This window comes from Odontomachus brunneus, unplaced genomic scaffold, assembly GCF_010583005.1.
Source record: "Odontomachus brunneus isolate Ranch 3 - 2012 unplaced genomic scaffold, Obru_v1 Obru_scaffold_058, whole genome shotgun sequence".
NCBI classification, from domain to species: Eukaryota; Metazoa; Arthropoda; class Insecta; order Hymenoptera; family Formicidae; genus Odontomachus; species Odontomachus brunneus.
Window position 1 is genome coordinate 790,501 of NW_022639508.1, and position 16,039 is coordinate 806,539.

At 35.5% G+C, this 16,039-nt stretch overlaps 4 protein-coding genes across 4 annotated transcripts; 2 read left to right on the forward strand and 2 right to left on the reverse strand.

Moving 5' to 3' along the window:
- Positions 1 to 698: 698 nt before the first annotated feature.
- LOC116845830 (adenylosuccinate synthetase) lies at positions 699 to 4,861 on the reverse strand. Its single transcript, XM_032818970.1, has 6 exons — positions 4,467 to 4,861; positions 3,315 to 3,417; positions 2,624 to 2,987; positions 2,151 to 2,543; positions 1,805 to 2,061; positions 699 to 1,282 (listed from the first exon to the last, which is right to left on the reverse strand). The coding sequence occupies exons 1-6, from the start codon at positions 4,671 to 4,673 to the stop codon at positions 1,233 to 1,235; spliced, it is 1,374 nt and encodes a 457-aa protein (XP_032674861.1). The 5' UTR covers positions 4,674 to 4,861; the 3' UTR covers positions 699 to 1,232.
- A 1,656-nt stretch (positions 4,862 to 6,517) lies between these two features.
- LOC116845824 (homeobox protein engrailed-2b) lies at positions 6,518 to 7,796 on the reverse strand (the record flags this gene model as incomplete). The annotated part of the gene is made up of 3 exons (XM_032818956.1): positions 6,518 to 6,766; positions 6,938 to 7,455; positions 7,595 to 7,796. Coding segments are annotated over 3 exons (792 nt in total), but the record flags the coding sequence as incomplete, so codon positions are not given.
- Positions 7,797 to 8,942: 1,146 nt separating this feature from the next.
- On the forward strand, positions 8,943 to 11,728 carry LOC116845795 (COP9 signalosome complex subunit 1). The gene is made up of 5 exons (XM_032818905.1): positions 8,943 to 9,117; positions 9,300 to 9,392; positions 9,545 to 10,666; positions 10,801 to 10,935; positions 11,054 to 11,728. Exons 1-5 carry the CDS (start codon positions 9,091 to 9,093, stop codon positions 11,129 to 11,131), a joined length of 1,455 nt encoding a protein of 484 aa, XP_032674796.1. The 5' UTR covers positions 8,943 to 9,090; the 3' UTR covers positions 11,132 to 11,728.
- Positions 11,729 to 12,956: 1,228 nt separating this feature from the next.
- LOC116845794 (signal recognition particle 54 kDa protein) lies at positions 12,957 to 15,880 on the forward strand. The gene is made up of 9 exons (XM_032818904.1): positions 12,957 to 13,034; positions 13,417 to 13,593; positions 13,670 to 13,899; positions 14,027 to 14,177; positions 14,314 to 14,462; positions 14,588 to 14,849; positions 14,931 to 15,039; positions 15,133 to 15,399; positions 15,487 to 15,880. The coding sequence occupies exons 1-9, from the start codon at positions 12,957 to 12,959 to the stop codon at positions 15,582 to 15,584; spliced, it is 1,521 nt and encodes a 506-aa protein (XP_032674795.1). The 3' UTR covers positions 15,585 to 15,880.
- Positions 15,881 to 16,039: the final 159 nt, after the last annotated feature.

Consider the following 16,039-nt stretch of genomic DNA (forward strand, 5'->3'; position numbering starts at 1 on the left):
ACTTCGTCTATCCTTAATAATTATCCAAGAGGACGACTTCGAAGAAAAAAATTGCAGATATTACGGAAAGTCTAGCCCAGCTGCACTAACTTGCAGCTATTGCGTCCGCGTGAGGCTGGTATCCCATTAAGCGGAACAGAACGCGCGCACCAATCACAGTTACTCCATTCTTTTCATGAATAGAATGGAGTAACTGAATGGTGCGCGCGTTCCGTTCCGCTAAGAATTTCCGCCTAATAGGATACCGGCCTGAGCGGTGTCAGGGTGAGTTTCATCAACTCGGGTTACGGTCAAAATCTGATTAACGATATCAGGATTCGAACTAAAAATTCTAATGGATAAGAATGACAAAGTACTCATGCTCATCGGTTGGAACTGATACAGTCAGTCAGATTGTGACCATAACCGGAGTTGGTGAAACTCACCCTTAATATCACGTATACAACACGATACGATATTTCGTACTCTTGCTGTACAAGACCAAGTCAAATCAAAATTTGCTCTTGGCTCTTGCTAACTTAAGAAAGTACGACAATATAGACATTCTGATTTTACTTATAATTGTCATAATTTTCGATTTCGACCTGCATTCTACATCTAGGATATACTTGTATGTATGGGTATGTTCAACGGCACTTTGCGCTTAATTACGCCTATGTATATTTCTGCACTGCCAATAGAATAAGAGAAACGAAAACTTCGAGATATATTAATCTTTACTTTGCAGATATTAACTTTTTCAACAATGTGGCAGCACATTTTCTCTATCAGTAGACATATATTATTAAAAATTTAGCATTTGGCAAATTATTTTCTAGAACATAGTACAATGAACTAAACATATAAAATGATAAAATTGAAGGCATTCATTGATAAATAACACAAGTATATCTTAATATATACACATATTTGTATGTATATATCTATAAACAGAACTATTTAAAATAGATAACACATAACGAACATTTCTGATAATTCTTCGGCTTACTTGTTAGCGCTGATACTGACTACAAAATGACTAAACATTCACATTGTACAATATTACGTGTGTACATTTAGTGTGTTACTTAAATCCAACAATAATACTACATTCACTATAAACTTATTGTTAAAATCTTTCTCTTTGTGTGCGCTTATCAGCTTTGCATTGCAAACGTTACAAATAAAATTAAAATTAATAATACATTTAATATCATGTGCTTTTTAAGTAACATTTTGTGAACTGTATATCGTCAGAGGGCAATTACACTCTCTCGACCTGCTCCTACGCCGATCCACTTGACTGTAATAAAAAATTCTCTTATATTTAATTCTATCATAGATTTATACATGTGGAGAATATATAGTAGATAAAGAAAGCATTTTCATACCCATTTTTAGAATAACTTTGTGTAAATAAAACAAAATCTTGTTGCAAAAGAGTTTTGAGATACAAAGTATAATATATTTTTAAATATATTAATATGTATAAAGCAGAGCTCGGCAAGTGATGTACTTTTCCGTCGATTTTCGAGTGGTTCCGCTTTGCATTGTTCACTTTTTGTTGTTATCCTGCGCGCAGTCTACGAGTCACTCGATGCTCAAACAATTCATGGGCTGCTCGCGGGGCAACAAAGCAAGGAGAACAACACAAGGCGGAAATCGGTTGGAAAGTGCATTGCTTGTTGAACTCAAGTAATGTGTAATATACTCTAATTTATAATATATACTTTTTCCTTTTGTCCAATTATTTCAAGAAAAATATGCTTTACTTCATTATTTACTATAAGATTATCTACTGTAAGATTGAAATACATTTTTATACCTGCTACATTTAAGTATTCTTCTATGATGCGTATATATTTATGTGCATTCGGAGGCAGTTTGTCTAAAGATCGTACACCTTCGGTGGTAGATTGCCAACCATCAACTTTTTCGTATACAACTTCGACTTTCGCTAATTCCGAAGTGCTGCTTGGAAAATAATCTATATCCTTTCCATTTAATCGATATCCAACACATATTTTTATTTCCGGTAAGGTGTCCAGAATATCCAATTTTGTTAAACATATGGATGTGTATCTGAAAAAAGAATATGAATAAAGATAATGATTAATCATTTGTTAAAAACGAATAAATTTAGTTTCGATTAAAACTGTAATATTACATACCCATTAACTAGTGCTGTAAATTTTAGCAACGGTAAATCGAGCCATCCACAACGTCTTTTTCGTTTTGTGGTTACGCCAACTTCATGGCCTCTCTTCTGTAGTAATTCTCCAGTAGAATCTAACAATTCTGTGGGAAATGGTCCATCACCAACTCTGGTGGTGTAGGCTTTCACGACACCAATTATCTCGCCAATTGTGTTAGGAGGTAAACCAAGACCTGTTAACACTCCACCTATACTGCAGTTTGAACTTGTGACATACGGATAAGTTCCAAAGTCAATGTCCAACATTGCTGCATTTGCACCTTCCACCAAAACCTTTTTACCATCCTTTAAAGCTTGGTGTAAATATTGGACAGTTTCCTTTACGTACGGTCTTATACGTTCAGAATATCTATGTGAAGAGAAGTTTTATAAAAAATAATTATATGAAAATAATTTTATATATATGAGACAATTGTTATATATACGTACTGCTTATAACGCTCCAATTCAGCTTTAATATCGACATGTAGTGCAGGAAACATCTTTTGATATGACGTAACCAAGGTATTGAACTTTTGGGAGAACTTGTCAAAGTCTCCAAGAAGGTCTCCGATTCTGAGTCCATTTCTAGCAGCTTTGCTCGAATAAGTCGGTCCTATCCCTTTTTTGGTAGTTCCCAGTGACTGCGTGCCTTTTTCTAATTCTTGTAATCCATCAACCTGTTGATGAAAATCAAACACTATATGTGCCCGATCTGATATCACAAGCCTGTCCTCCCAATCCTTAAGTCCTTTAGCTTCATTCTTTTCCAGTTCTTCAAACAAACCAGGTAAATGAATCACTACTCCATTACCTGTGAACAGAAATAAATCCAAATAAATAAATATTAACTGTACAATATATAATCTAACAAAATTGACTCTCTCAGGTAACAGCTTAATATAAGACTATACACATCAGGAGACACAGAGAATCACCTTGTAACATAAACAAGTGGAATAATGATTTATTTTGCACATTGATGATTTTGTGCATACTCTGTTTTGGTACTCTGTGTTATTCTATAATCCATTCTATTAATCATTGAGATAAGTAATCACAGAGACATATTACTCATTCTAATACAAACCGGGATAAAAATCTGATTAAATTTTACTTGTTGATTTGAAAAAGTCATTACCTATTACGGATTTGCATCTGGGATTGATTATTCCACTAGGCAGAAGGTGAAAGTCGAATTCGGCACCTTCTACAACTACAGTATGCCCTGCATTATTTCCTCCCTGTGAAATTACATTAATACTTGAAGAAACAGGGCTCACCATTACTTATAACAGGAGAGATTCCATTGAGATTTAATTATTGAATTATAAATCAAGACATATATAAAAACTTTTCAAAGTATAAGCAATGATATTATAGTTTCAGTACGAGTATTATTAGATATGTAATACATTTACTGCCTGTGTATACTATCAGAGATAACTAAGAGATAAAAAGAATGTATATACATACACAGAGACTAATACTATGTTAAGTCTGATTCTTTTACAGTTAACATATTTGACTATAACTTATTAATGTATCGAGTAATCAATTATGGAACATTAATTATCATTAGTTACGAGGTATGGTCTATCTGCAAAATCTAAAAAGAACGGATTGCAGTGAGGAAGATAAAATTCATTTCTATCGATGACGTGGTAGAAATTGACCGCGCGACGAAGATTAAATATGATCCAAGACTTTCGATTTATAGAAAGATACGCGTGACGATAATTTCGCGTGACATTTCCTCAGAAATAAACTTCATTTATGGCCGTCGCAATTATGTAATATCAGCCGCTGAAAGATACAGGTTATATCGCCACAGATGTGTTTGTAATACTCGCGAGTCAGGTGACATGCGGTTACTTCTAAAAATAAAACGGTAAAAAAACAACAGGAGGATTAGCATACGTATTTTGCGTAATACTTGGATAAATCGTTCGCTCGGACGTAAGGTAAAGAATATGTCGAGATATCAAAATAACTCTCTTTGGACCTTCGAAAGCATGACTTGTGCGGCTAACCTTACTCCCACCTGGACATGCTGTCGAAGGATAACACGCCAAAGAATGAAATATAATTCGTCCTCTTAGGCGAGAATTCGAAGCTTAAAATAAACATAAAATCTATTGCGATCGTCAACATTTCGAACGATATATAATGTCATTTGTCAACTATCGAGTTCGGGAAAGTCGGAAGGCGGGAAATTGGTAACGCGAAGTTAGGTACATAAATAACGAAATGAATACAGAAACAAAAGAGAGAGAAAGAGAGACAAACGTACCTGACACCTGCAGACGACGTCAGCGTCCATCGCTAACATATCCACGACCTTTCCCTTGCCCTCGTCACCCCATTGCGCGCCGAGCACCACCGTGACCTTCGATATCAGGTCATTCGTTGCTATGTTAGACGTACGCTGTTTCTTCCTCGGCGAAGCCACGGCACCGTCGCCGTTCGCTTGCTGTTGCATTTTCGGGCATGCAGACATTCGCGAGACGTGTTGCCTGCGTGTTCGCGCTGGGTGTCGGTGAGATTTCTATGCGCCTCGTTGCGCGCTTCCACTTCCTTCTGCTCAGCACCGGCGGAGGGGAACAGCTGACGCGACGGAAATCAGTCGGAACGTTCGGAGCGAGGCCGCCGCTTTTGACGAACGCAAACCTTTGATATTCCCCCGCCGTACCCCTCACCGCTTCATCGTTTGTTCACTACCTCCTCCCTCTATCTTTGCACTCGGGAAACTGTAATCTACCAAACCGTGTGCCGGTTTCCACCGGATTAAAGACGCGCTTGCGCCTCGATCGGTCGCGCAATTCACGGTCTCTTTGTTTTGTTAGATAAATTGTAATTTCGCGAGATTTGTCTCCGGAGATATCGCAAGAATGCGATTTGGACGGGCAATCTAACCTCGACAATTGTCTCGGAGCTTCATGCGAACCGTTCGTAAGAAGAAACGCGCACGTGACTCGTCTGGGCGACTTGCACATTTCTCATTTAGCGACGAATTCATAGTCTTCAATGACGAAAGATGTCTGTCGATTTACTGTTTTATTTCGATGTCGAGACAAATTTCTCATTCTTGATTATGAAAGGCAAGACAATTTTTTTATTGGAAACTTAACACAATAACATGAAAGAAACTCATCGTACAAGAAACTATAGTTTGTACTCGTCAAAATGTAAATTCCCAGATAACACAGAGAATTAAAAAAAATTCAAAAAGAATTCAGTCGTATGTCATCAATTCTGAGTTCATTTTCAGATGCAAAAAGAATTCTTCAGAGTTTAGTTCAATGAAAAGAATTCTTTTCGCACCCAAAAATGAACTCAAGATTGATAACATATGACTGAATTCTTTTTGAATTCTCTGTACTTTTCTGTATCTGAGTTGTCTCTATTTATTCTCTTTTAAAATGCGACAAAATAATTATCATGTTATTCTATTAACACAAAAGAGTTCGTAATGATAATTAAATTGCAATGTTACAGCAAGTTTTTTCTTCACATGCAATTTGTAGAAATGTTCACCAAGTATGTAAACTTATATAACTTTTTTTTACATTATTTTTGTCGTTAATTATTGTTTATCTCTCTATCGTTTGCACCTATGTTTATCATTATTTCTATTTTATTACGATTTGAACATTATATGTCTTCTAGCTGATTTCATTTTTGTTTCTATTAACCACACACACATCAATGAATAATAGACGTTCAACAATCTCGAAACTTTAAGAGGCGATTTTTCAATAGCAGTTTAAACTTGGATACAAATTTAAACTTTATTCTAACAATGTGTTTGTTTTGTTTAAACAGAATTTAAGTTAAAATCTAAGTTTCTAATCTAATCTAAGAAAACTATCATTGAAAAATCGGTCCTGAAAATTTCTTCATAACTTTCGAAATAAAAATTTGAAAGTCTCTATTTCTGTTTACTCCCAGCAAACAAGATGACGTTAAATTATGTCTTAATGACGTTAGAGACGTTAATGATACGTCATTTGACGTCATCTTATTTGCTGGGCTGCGCGAGATGCTTGACAAAAGTATATGATGTGAATCGTGTCGATTTATCTCGACAATTTTTTTATATTTTGCGTATTGTTAATTTGCAATGAGATGCAAAAATGCTATCATGGACTAAAGTTTTTCACCACCGCGAGCAAATAAATCTGTTTTATTTTCGGTATATACTAATTCACAATGGAATTTCTTTCCTCCAAATGTGATAGTTTTCCAGTTGCTATACGGATAGCGTGATTTGTTATATATTTCTCATCAAATATACGTTATCCTTCGTGCAATTGAATGTAAAATAAACGTAACACGCCAAAGTAATAAATAATCATAAAAAGTTTATTCATACACACACGTTGAGGATACAAAATCTCGATGCGGTCAAGCCACTTTAAAATAATTCTGATTCGACTCCCTGAGTACATTAACTTGTAGTAAAATTCTTCTGTATTAAGATTTTAAAATCTGTTACAAAATGTACAGCATGTTGCATTATCATGTCACTACGGTGGAGTTCAGTGATTCGCGTCGTTGCCTTGCTCGACGATTTTGAAACCAAATTTTTACCTAAGTACATAAAAAAACTGACTGTGTCAATTGCTCTTGCTATGTTTTTAACAATAACAAATTAAGATGCTACTCTTTAAATGTTTTATAATAGTTTCCGTTATATCGACAAATATTGTGAGAACAATATAGAATGCCGTTACTGAAAGCTATTATCATTATTTTACGTACTTTGCTCTGCGGCAGTCTCAATATCGCGGATATCTCGATGACGTCGTTCCTGGATAGATAAGCTCCCCTTCTGTACCTATCCTCCAACACCTGCAGTTGAGCCGAAGAGAACGGAATGCGAGGATGATCACCCGCTCGCCGCTTCCTTCGTTTCTCGACATAGGATCTCCTGGGTAACTTCGGTGGTCTGTAGCGGGTATATTGGAGCCATGTTAAATCAGTTCTCTGTACATAATTGTTATTTCGTTGCCTTGCAGCGTCAGAAGTGTTCGGGCACGTTTCTCCGTCCAGAGCAACGCGATCACCGACTTCTTCTGATTTTTCTCCCCTGTGTCTTGGCGCGCTTTTCTCATTTATTTCTCGGTTACAATGATCATGTTCGGCTGCAAGTTCCGTGGAGGGTCTCCGTCGTTTCCGTCGTGCATTCTGCCGGACGGCCTGCTCGCGCTCGACTTCCTGAAGATTCGCAATCGAATCGAAGGTCCCCGCCGCCGCTGTCGCGCGCTCAGCACAGTCACCTATCGACAGTATACGAGCTATACTGAAATCCGTGGCTCTCGAAATCCGCGAGCTTCGTGCCTCGCTCATTCCGAACGTTTCACTAAACCTTCCGGAGAACGAACCCTTCGTTATATATATCTATACATGCTTACGTACATGCATGTTCTCTCGTACAGCCGGGATTGTCTGGTATAGTAGCCCTCTTTTCGCGAGGCGTCTCTTCTTTGCGGCCAAAATCCAAATTAGACGCATAGTTGCACGCGCGATGGCTATCACGTTGCTCGCACGGGGGGCTCACGCATCGGTTAACAGGCCGTATGTACCTGTCCCATTGTCTGCATGCTCTTATACCAGCGTATTATCTGTGACCGCATCTTTGGCTACTCCAGTAATAACAATGTAATTGATACTCTGTAGCGAGGGGACGGATTTCTTGCCGGGCACCGGGGACCGAGGATAACGGGGGGCCCCGCTATTTCTATAGGGCAGATGTCCCGGCGCACCGAGGCTTATATAATTAAAAAGCCATAGGGGTCATCTAATCCGGTAATATATCCATCTCGTCGATGTAAATATTGAACGGCGCGCGCGGCAACCCCGTTGCATTGTGCGTCGCGTTTCGGCGGTTTCGCCAGAACATAACACACGCGCTAATTCCATCTGGTTTGTGTGACCTACTACAGATTGGAAGGATTGTATTATTAACAGAAGCAAGATATACGAGTTTTTCAATTTAAACGACAGGTCCGAGCGAATTGCGCGACCAAATTGTGCAAAGCAATAGATGAGCTTGAGATTATGATAGTTCAAAGAGAATTACTCAGTAAACATCAAATAAGAGTAACATTACAGTAATGTTATAATTTCCTATTCAACAATATAAGTACAATATGACCATGTTGTACATAACAGTTATATTGTAGAGTGGGGAATTATAATATTGATATATTATTCCCAGACAGCACAATGTCCAAAATCGGGTCATAAGACGTCTTTAAGACATCTTTAAGACATATTTAAGACAAGTTTATAAGATATTGTCTTAAATATGTCTTAAAGACGTCCTAAAAACGTCTTAAGATTCGATTTTGGACATTTGTGCTGTCTGGTTATTATTTCATATTTGCTAGGAATGATTAATTTATCTGATTACAAAAATTCAAGAAAAATTCAGGCAAAAATAGTATTTATCGCAAATAAAAAAACAACCTTTCTTTACTCTATATTTATATTATTTTGCATTTTAACAGTTAAAATTGGTCAAATGCATCTTTGGGCCCAAAAAATTTAGGCGATTTGAACTTTCATCTCGAAAATCTATTTTTTATATCAATCTACAACTGTTTAAGTTGTTATTAATTAGTCAGAAACCAATCTACAAACTCGCTTCAGTCGAAAATGCCAAGGGTCGCATCTTGTTTAATCCGCCATAAAATGGTTCGAATATCTGTCGTGAGAGGTCGTAACATCATCGTTCTATTTTGCTGTGACGTTTGCCACTCTCTGTTTCTTTGTTTTAACACAGTTTTGCAATCTCGTGTATGTGTATTATATTTAATTTATATATGGTACGCAAAACCGAGCAATAATCTTTTTATTTATCCCGATAACCACACGATTTACGATTTATATAAAAGCGGACAAGGCTAATAATGCCGTTGCAAGTTCACGACGTTCAGGTAATTATCTGATTCAAGTCTGGGAAACGATTTTTCCCCGAGAACGAGCGATTTAAATTATAGGGTTATCCGCGACTATCACGCTCGTTTTTCCTCGTTCGTCTTTTCGATCTATTTCAATTTAAATACGACAAGGAACAGACGAGCCGCTATGTTGATATGATATGTATCCCATTTTGTAGCAAAATGTCGTGGAGCCAATGCAGGTTGATGCTCCTACAGAGGATAATGATAACGCTGAGGAAGAACCGTATATAGTAGAAAACCCGACACTGGTACGTACGCAAGTAAAATACATGCAATATGTCAGATATCATGTTGATTTGCATGAATTATTCAAGAGGTTTCATTAATCTTTCTTGAGGACACATTTGGATAGTTTAAATTCTACTAATTAGCTATATATTATATTTCCTATCTTCTTTAGGATTTGGAAGTATATGCCAATAGCTACACTGGACTTGCAAAATTATACAGACTTATATATATCGCTGATCATTGCCCATCATTACGAATAGAAGCATTGAAAATGGCAATTACTTATGTGATGACCACATATAATGTCTCATTATATGTGATACTGCATAAAAAGCTTCTACAAGCCGTCGGTACTCCTGGTTTGCCAGATGTAGCAGCACAGTCAACTTCTCAGGATCTGTTGACAATGGATCAAACTTGGGTGGAAACTCGATCTAAGAAGGCTGCTCTGAAATTAGAAAAGTTTGATACTGATCTGAAAAATTACAAGAGTAACTCAATCAAGGAGAGCATAAGAAGAGGTCACGATGATTTGGGAGACCATTATTTAAATTGCGGTGATCTTGTTCATGCCTTAAAGTGTTACTCTAGAGCGCGAGATTATTGTACCAGTGGCAAACACGTTGTGAATATGTGTCTCAATGTAATCAAAGTTTCAGTTTATCTACAAAACTGGTCTCATGTACTTAGTTATGTCACCAAGGCTGAAAGTACACCAGACTTTCCAGATGTTCATGGTAAAGACAACAATCAGGCGATAATTACAAAATTAAAAGTGGCAGCAGGTTTAGCAGAGCTGGCGACAAGAAAATATAAAATGGCCGCGAGACACTTCCTACAAGCATCTTTAGATCATTGCGACTGTCCCGAGTTATTGTCTCCTGGAAATGTAGCTCTCTATGGTGGACTTTGTGCTTTAGCTACATTTGACAGACATGAATTGCAAAAACAAGTTATATTCAGTAGTTCCTTCAAATTATTCTTAGAATTAGAACCACAACTGAGGGATATAATTTTCAAATTTTACGAGTCGAAATACGCGTCCTGTTTGAAGTTACTCGATGAGATCAAGGATAATATCCTCTTGGATATGTACATAGCACCTCATGTGAATCTGTTGTATACACAAATCCGAAATAGGGCCTTAATACAATACTTTAGTCCTTATTTAAGTGCGGACATGAGACGAATGGCAACGGCATTCAATAGAACTGTGTCCGAATTGGAAGACGAGCTCATGCAGCTTATTCTCGATGGACAAATTCAAGCTCGCATAGATTCTCATAATAAGGTGAAAAATGCTTGTAGAATTGATCTATACATAGGATTTTGTTGTGCTATATTTTTTGTTATAAATTTTATGAATATGATAATACTCAAATTAATAAAGGATATGATCATTATGGATATACGCGATTATTACAGATTTTATACGCGAAAGATGTCGACCAGCGTAGCACTACTTTTGAGAAGTCGATGAGCGTTGGAAAAGAATATCAGAGGCGTACTCGTATGTTGATCTTAAGAGCAGCAATGTTGAAACAACAAATTCATGTGAAGGTAAATTGCAAATGGGGAAAATATCTAAGTGATTGCATTTGTCCTGATATGCTCTCCAGTTATATTAACTGTATAAAGTATACTGCTTATTTTTACAAATTATTCGATTGTTCGCCAGAGCCCTCAACGCGACAGCACACAAGGAGGTGAAATGTCAGTAGCACCTGGAAACGGCACTTTAGCACCAAAAAATTGAAATTGCGTGTATGCTGATATCTCGTCGGGAACAGATTCATATACACGTGTCAACTGCCACGATTACCTAGGTATGCGTTAAAAAAGAAAAGAAATTCGTTAAAAAAAGGAAATAAATTCAATAACCGGTGTTTATTTCTCAGAAGTCAGTGTCCTGTACCTCATTTTCAGTATATAAGATATATTATGTATATACATTATTGCTATGTTGCGTTACTTTAAAACAGAGAAGCGGCGTAAGTGTCAGAACAAATAATTATACATAATAAGAGCATTGCAAAGAAAAATAGAATGTGTAACATATAAATTTCTAAATTGATTAATGTTGTGTTTTTTTTCCTTTTTGAAATAATTAAAATTCGTAAATTTTAAATTTTTCTTATATATACTTTGTACGGGTGCATCGCAGATAACATAGATAATACACAAGCAAGATGTGAACAAACCTAAGACTTTAACATATTCTGCTGCGACTAATTGAGATATATATATATATATATATATATACATATATATATAGTAATGACAAATAAAAATTAATTATATTATAATCTAAATCAATTATGTTTATGTAATTCATTATATTGTCTGTTTTTTATGAAATGTGTAGTTATTGAAGTTTGAAGAGTATGTTTCTTGTTGAGTAAGTTACAAGAAAATTGCAAAACTGTTTTAAATAGCTAAAACTACAACAGCACATTCAACCCAGTGAGCTCTATACATACTGGAATGAGCCTTTATAGGTTTAGTGGTAAGGCTGTCTCACTTTATACTTAACCTCAGACAAAGACAGCCTTATCACCAACCTATGATGGCTCACTTCAATATGTATAGAGCTCACTAATTCGACCGAGATTACTTAGTTTCATTCCTGCTGGATTTAACTTACTATGTGTGAGTGAAAAATTTAAACAAAAATAGTATTTGTTACAAACAAAATAAGCAACGATTGTTTTTCTCCCTCCATAATGAATCGTCTAATTTTATAGTTTAATTATTATTCGAATATATAGTGTGTGTATGTATACACACTCTCCAGACTCGATAGATCGGAACAATTCAAGTTCCAATCTCAAAATTTGTATTGTTCGAATTGTTTGACTACTAGAAATATAAATTATTAAAAAAAACGTGAGAGAAATTATATATATTGCAAGAATTCACGCCAAATACATAAAGACGAATATCTGAAAATGGCTATGTTCATGGTATATGACGATCGCGACGTTACCAGCTTTTCCGGAGTTTTTGCGTTGTTTAAGGATGCGTTCCGAAATTCACTGCGAGTACTGAAAATCTATAATTCATGTCACGTATATTATAGAATTTCGGAACGCAGCCTAAATTTCTTGTAATAGAATAGTAATAGAATTTTCGATTTTCTCATTCGTATCTTCGATATTGGTCCAGTCACTTCCAGGTCGAAACTCGCATTCCGGAAGTGCCTAATTTCAGACCTGACGGTGAAAGTGTCTAACTTCAGACATAATGGCGCGTATCTCAGCGAGTATACGTGCACGTTTCAATCGATATGGCTGTTGGCTATATCAGAGGTTTTGTCAGTGTGATATATAAACAAGTCGATTGAGCTCTTTTTGACGAGTCAACGTGCAGAGAGGGAATCGTTACCATAGATTTTTGCTTTCGACTGAATATAACGTCGAAAAATTTAGTGTTTTTCGCATAAACGCTTGCTTGAGACCGGATGTGTCGTCATGCCATGTTGGCCAAGTCGGGGTATCATAACATATTTTATATGTTAATATTCTAACCAACTAATCGAGAAATATTTTATATCAAGACAGTGAACGAGGAAACGTGGAAAAATGGTTTTAGCGGACCTTGGACGTAAAATCACGTCGGCCCTTCGGTCGCTCAGCAATGCGACCGTCATCAATGAGGAGGTAAATTTATCTATCGATATTTACGTGTGGTATAATTATCAAAGGCTGCTTGTAAACAACAGATCACGAGATGTCATATCTCCATATTTTCTGTTATATTCTAATTCCAAGTGATTTTCCTTTATTTAACTTTCACATACTTTGCATCTTTTGAGATTTTTCTGCTGTCATATACGTATCTGTAATAACCTCTTTGCACATGTCAAACTTATATTTGTGTTGTAGCTTTCATGTAACGAACTTATAGTTTGTCTTAAATCATGACATATGGTGTTATATTGTTATTACTACTTCCTTTAAATTTGTGTTAAAACTGGTTATATCTTCATTATATATTTGCTATTACTTGTTCTTATTTTGACAAGTATTTTTATTCCAACAGGTTTTAAATTCTATGCTGAAGGAGATCTGTGCAGCATTACTCGAAGCTGATGTAAATATTAGATTAGTGAAGAAATTACGAGAAAATGTACGTCAGGTTATCGATTTTGAGGATATGGCTGGTGGTCTTAATAAAAGGAGGATGATACAGAGTGCTGTCTTTAAGGAACTTGTAAAGGTTTGTTTATCAGGTGTTATATTTAGAGAAATGATATGTAGATAAATGAAAAAATTTATGATGATGATCTTTTTAGTTGATTGATCCTGGTGTTAAAGCATACCAACCAGTAAAAGGCCGTCCTAATGTGATTATGTTCGTCGGTTTACAAGGTTCTGGCAAAACAACTACTTGCACCAAGCTTGCGTATCATTATCTTAAGAAAAACTGGAAGGCATGTTTAGTGTGTGCTGATACATTTCGTGCTGGTGCATATGATCAGATAAAACAAAATGCCACAAAAGCCAGAATACCATTTTATGGCAGGTAAATAATTAATTGTTTGTAAATCATTGTCTTTGAGGAAATTTATACTATAATTACTACTACTATTACATTAATTGTTATGTATTACTTTATCACTTTTTGATATATTAAAAAATCCAAATTTTAGTTACACTGAAGTGGATCCTGTAACAATTGCACAGGATGGTGTTGACATGTTTAAGAAAGAAGGATACGAAATAATCATTGTAGATACAAGTGGAAGACATAAACAGGAGGAGTCATTATTTGAGGAAATGTTGCAAGTCGCCAATGCTGTGGTAAAATTGCAATATATTTTAATTTTAAACAGCAAAATTTCTCCCTTTTTAACCAAACTATTATAAGGATTTATTTACGTAACTTACATTAACATATAAAAAATAATTCTTTATGCTATGTTTTGCTGTGTTGTAGCAACCAGATAATATAATCTTCGTAATGGATGCATCGATAGGTCAAGCATGTGAGGCACAAGCGAAAGCTTTTAAAGAACGTGTAAACGTCGGTTCTATCATAATTACAAAACTAGATGGTCATGCTAAAGGTGGTGGAGCACTTTCTGCGTAAGTCGTTTTTTGAATAATTTAGACATTTCTGCTGTTAGTAGAGTTACTAAATAATTTTGTCTATTATAAATCTAGTACTAACTTCATATAACTTTGTTCTATTGCAATATAATTTTCCTCAGTGTTGCAGCAACACAAAGTCCCGTAATATTTGTCGGCACGGGAGAACACATAGACGATTTAGAACCATTTAAAACAAAACCGTTTATTAGCAAATTGCTAGGTATGGGTGATATCGAGGGTCTCATCGACAAAGTGAATGAATTGAATCTAGACGATAATGAAGAACTACTCGAAAAAATAAAACATGGTCAATTTACTTTACGAGACATGTACGAACAGTTTCAAAATATCATGAAGATGGGACCATTTTCACAGTTAATGGTAAATATTAGTGATGCATCTGTGACTTATGTAATTTATTAATACTTTACAATTTACATTATAATGTTATTTTATATTTAGGGTATGATTCCTGGATTTAGCCAAGATTTTATGTCAAAAGGTACAGAGCAAGAATCAATGGCAAGATTAAAGCGACTCATGACGATTATGGACAGTATGAACGACACAGGTTAGTTACTATTTAAAATATTTTTTTTCTTTTGTTTTTGTGATAATTCATTTAACTTGTAGCATCACTTATTGTCTTATATATTTATTTTAGAATTAGACAGTAGAGACGGAGCTAAGTTATTCAGCAAACAACCTGGAAGAATAATGAGAGTAGCAAGAGGTTCTGGCGTAACAGAAAGAGAAGTTAAAGATTTAATAACACAATATACGAAATTCGCAGCAGTTGTCAAGAGAATGGGTGGCATTAAAGGTTTATTCAAAGCAGGTGACATGACGAAAAACGTCAATCCTACACAAATGGCAAAACTGAATCATCAAATGGCCAAAATGATGGATCCACGTGTATTACATCAAATGGGTAAGTAAATTTATATAAATTAAACTAAGGTGTCGGAAATACTCGTATATTTTTGTGTGAGCTACTTATGTCCCATAATCACTTTAGGTGGTATGTCAGGATTACAAAATATAATGAAACAGTTACAACAAGGAGCTGCAGGTGGGTTGGGAAATTTAATGGGTGGTTTTGGTGGTAAATCCTGAGATGAGGCTCTGGGCAGTGCTGCTACTGCCGTTAAGGACTGTTATATACAACCCTCAAGAAAATTACGCCGTATTTGAATTATAATACGAAAGGAATTGTGTTTTTCTCACTTTAAATGTGTTTTATAAGTAATAGCATCACAGAAATCATTATTAATGAAGTGACATTGATAGTGGATTCTCCGGCATCTTTACGAATCAATCGTGAAATCGTTAAAATATCTATCATGTACATGCAATAAATTATCAAAACGCGCTAACGTACATGTTATAATAAGGATGTTAATTTATCCCAATACTGTTTTATAATCCTTTCACATACCCTGTTATAAATTAGATTAGTTAAGTCTTTTTCTTATTGTTATTCTTTGTTATTTTAATACTAAAATGTAATATAATTTTATAATTTTTGAAAATATTATGATAGTCAAACAGTAAAAATGCAAAATATGAAT

Bases quoted from the DNA above. Each gene is read 5' to 3' on its own strand.
- LOC116845830 (XM_032818970.1), bottom strand. From the start codon at position 4,673: ATGTCTGCATGCCCGAAAATGCAACAGCAAGCGAACGGCGACGGTGCC. The intron at 2,988-3,314 runs GTAATGACTTTT...TTCTGTTCACAG, and splicing joins CAGATGCAAATCCGTAATAG to GTAATGGAGTAGTGATTCAT. The intron at 2,544-2,623 runs GTACGTATATAT...CTCTTCACATAG, and splicing joins GAATTGGAGCGTTATAAGCA to ATATTCTGAACGTATAAGAC.
- LOC116845795 (XM_032818905.1), top strand. From the start codon at position 9,091: ATGCCGTTGCAAGTTCACGACGTTCAG. The intron at 9,393-9,544 runs GTACGTACGCAA...TATCTTCTTTAG, and splicing joins TAGTAGAAAACCCGACACTG to GATTTGGAAGTATATGCCAA. The intron at 10,667-10,800 runs GTGAAAAATGCT...CGATTATTACAG, and splicing joins GCATAGATTCTCATAATAAG to ATTTTATACGCGAAAGATGT.
- LOC116845794 (XM_032818904.1), top strand. From the start codon at position 12,957: ATGGTTTTAGCGGACCTTGGACGTAAAATCACGTCGGCCCTTCGGTCG. The intron at 14,178-14,313 runs GTAAAATTGCAA...GCTGTGTTGTAG, and splicing joins TGCAAGTCGCCAATGCTGTG to CAACCAGATAATATAATCTT. The intron at 14,850-14,930 runs GTAAATATTAGT...TTTTATATTTAG, and splicing joins GACCATTTTCACAGTTAATG to GGTATGATTCCTGGATTTAG.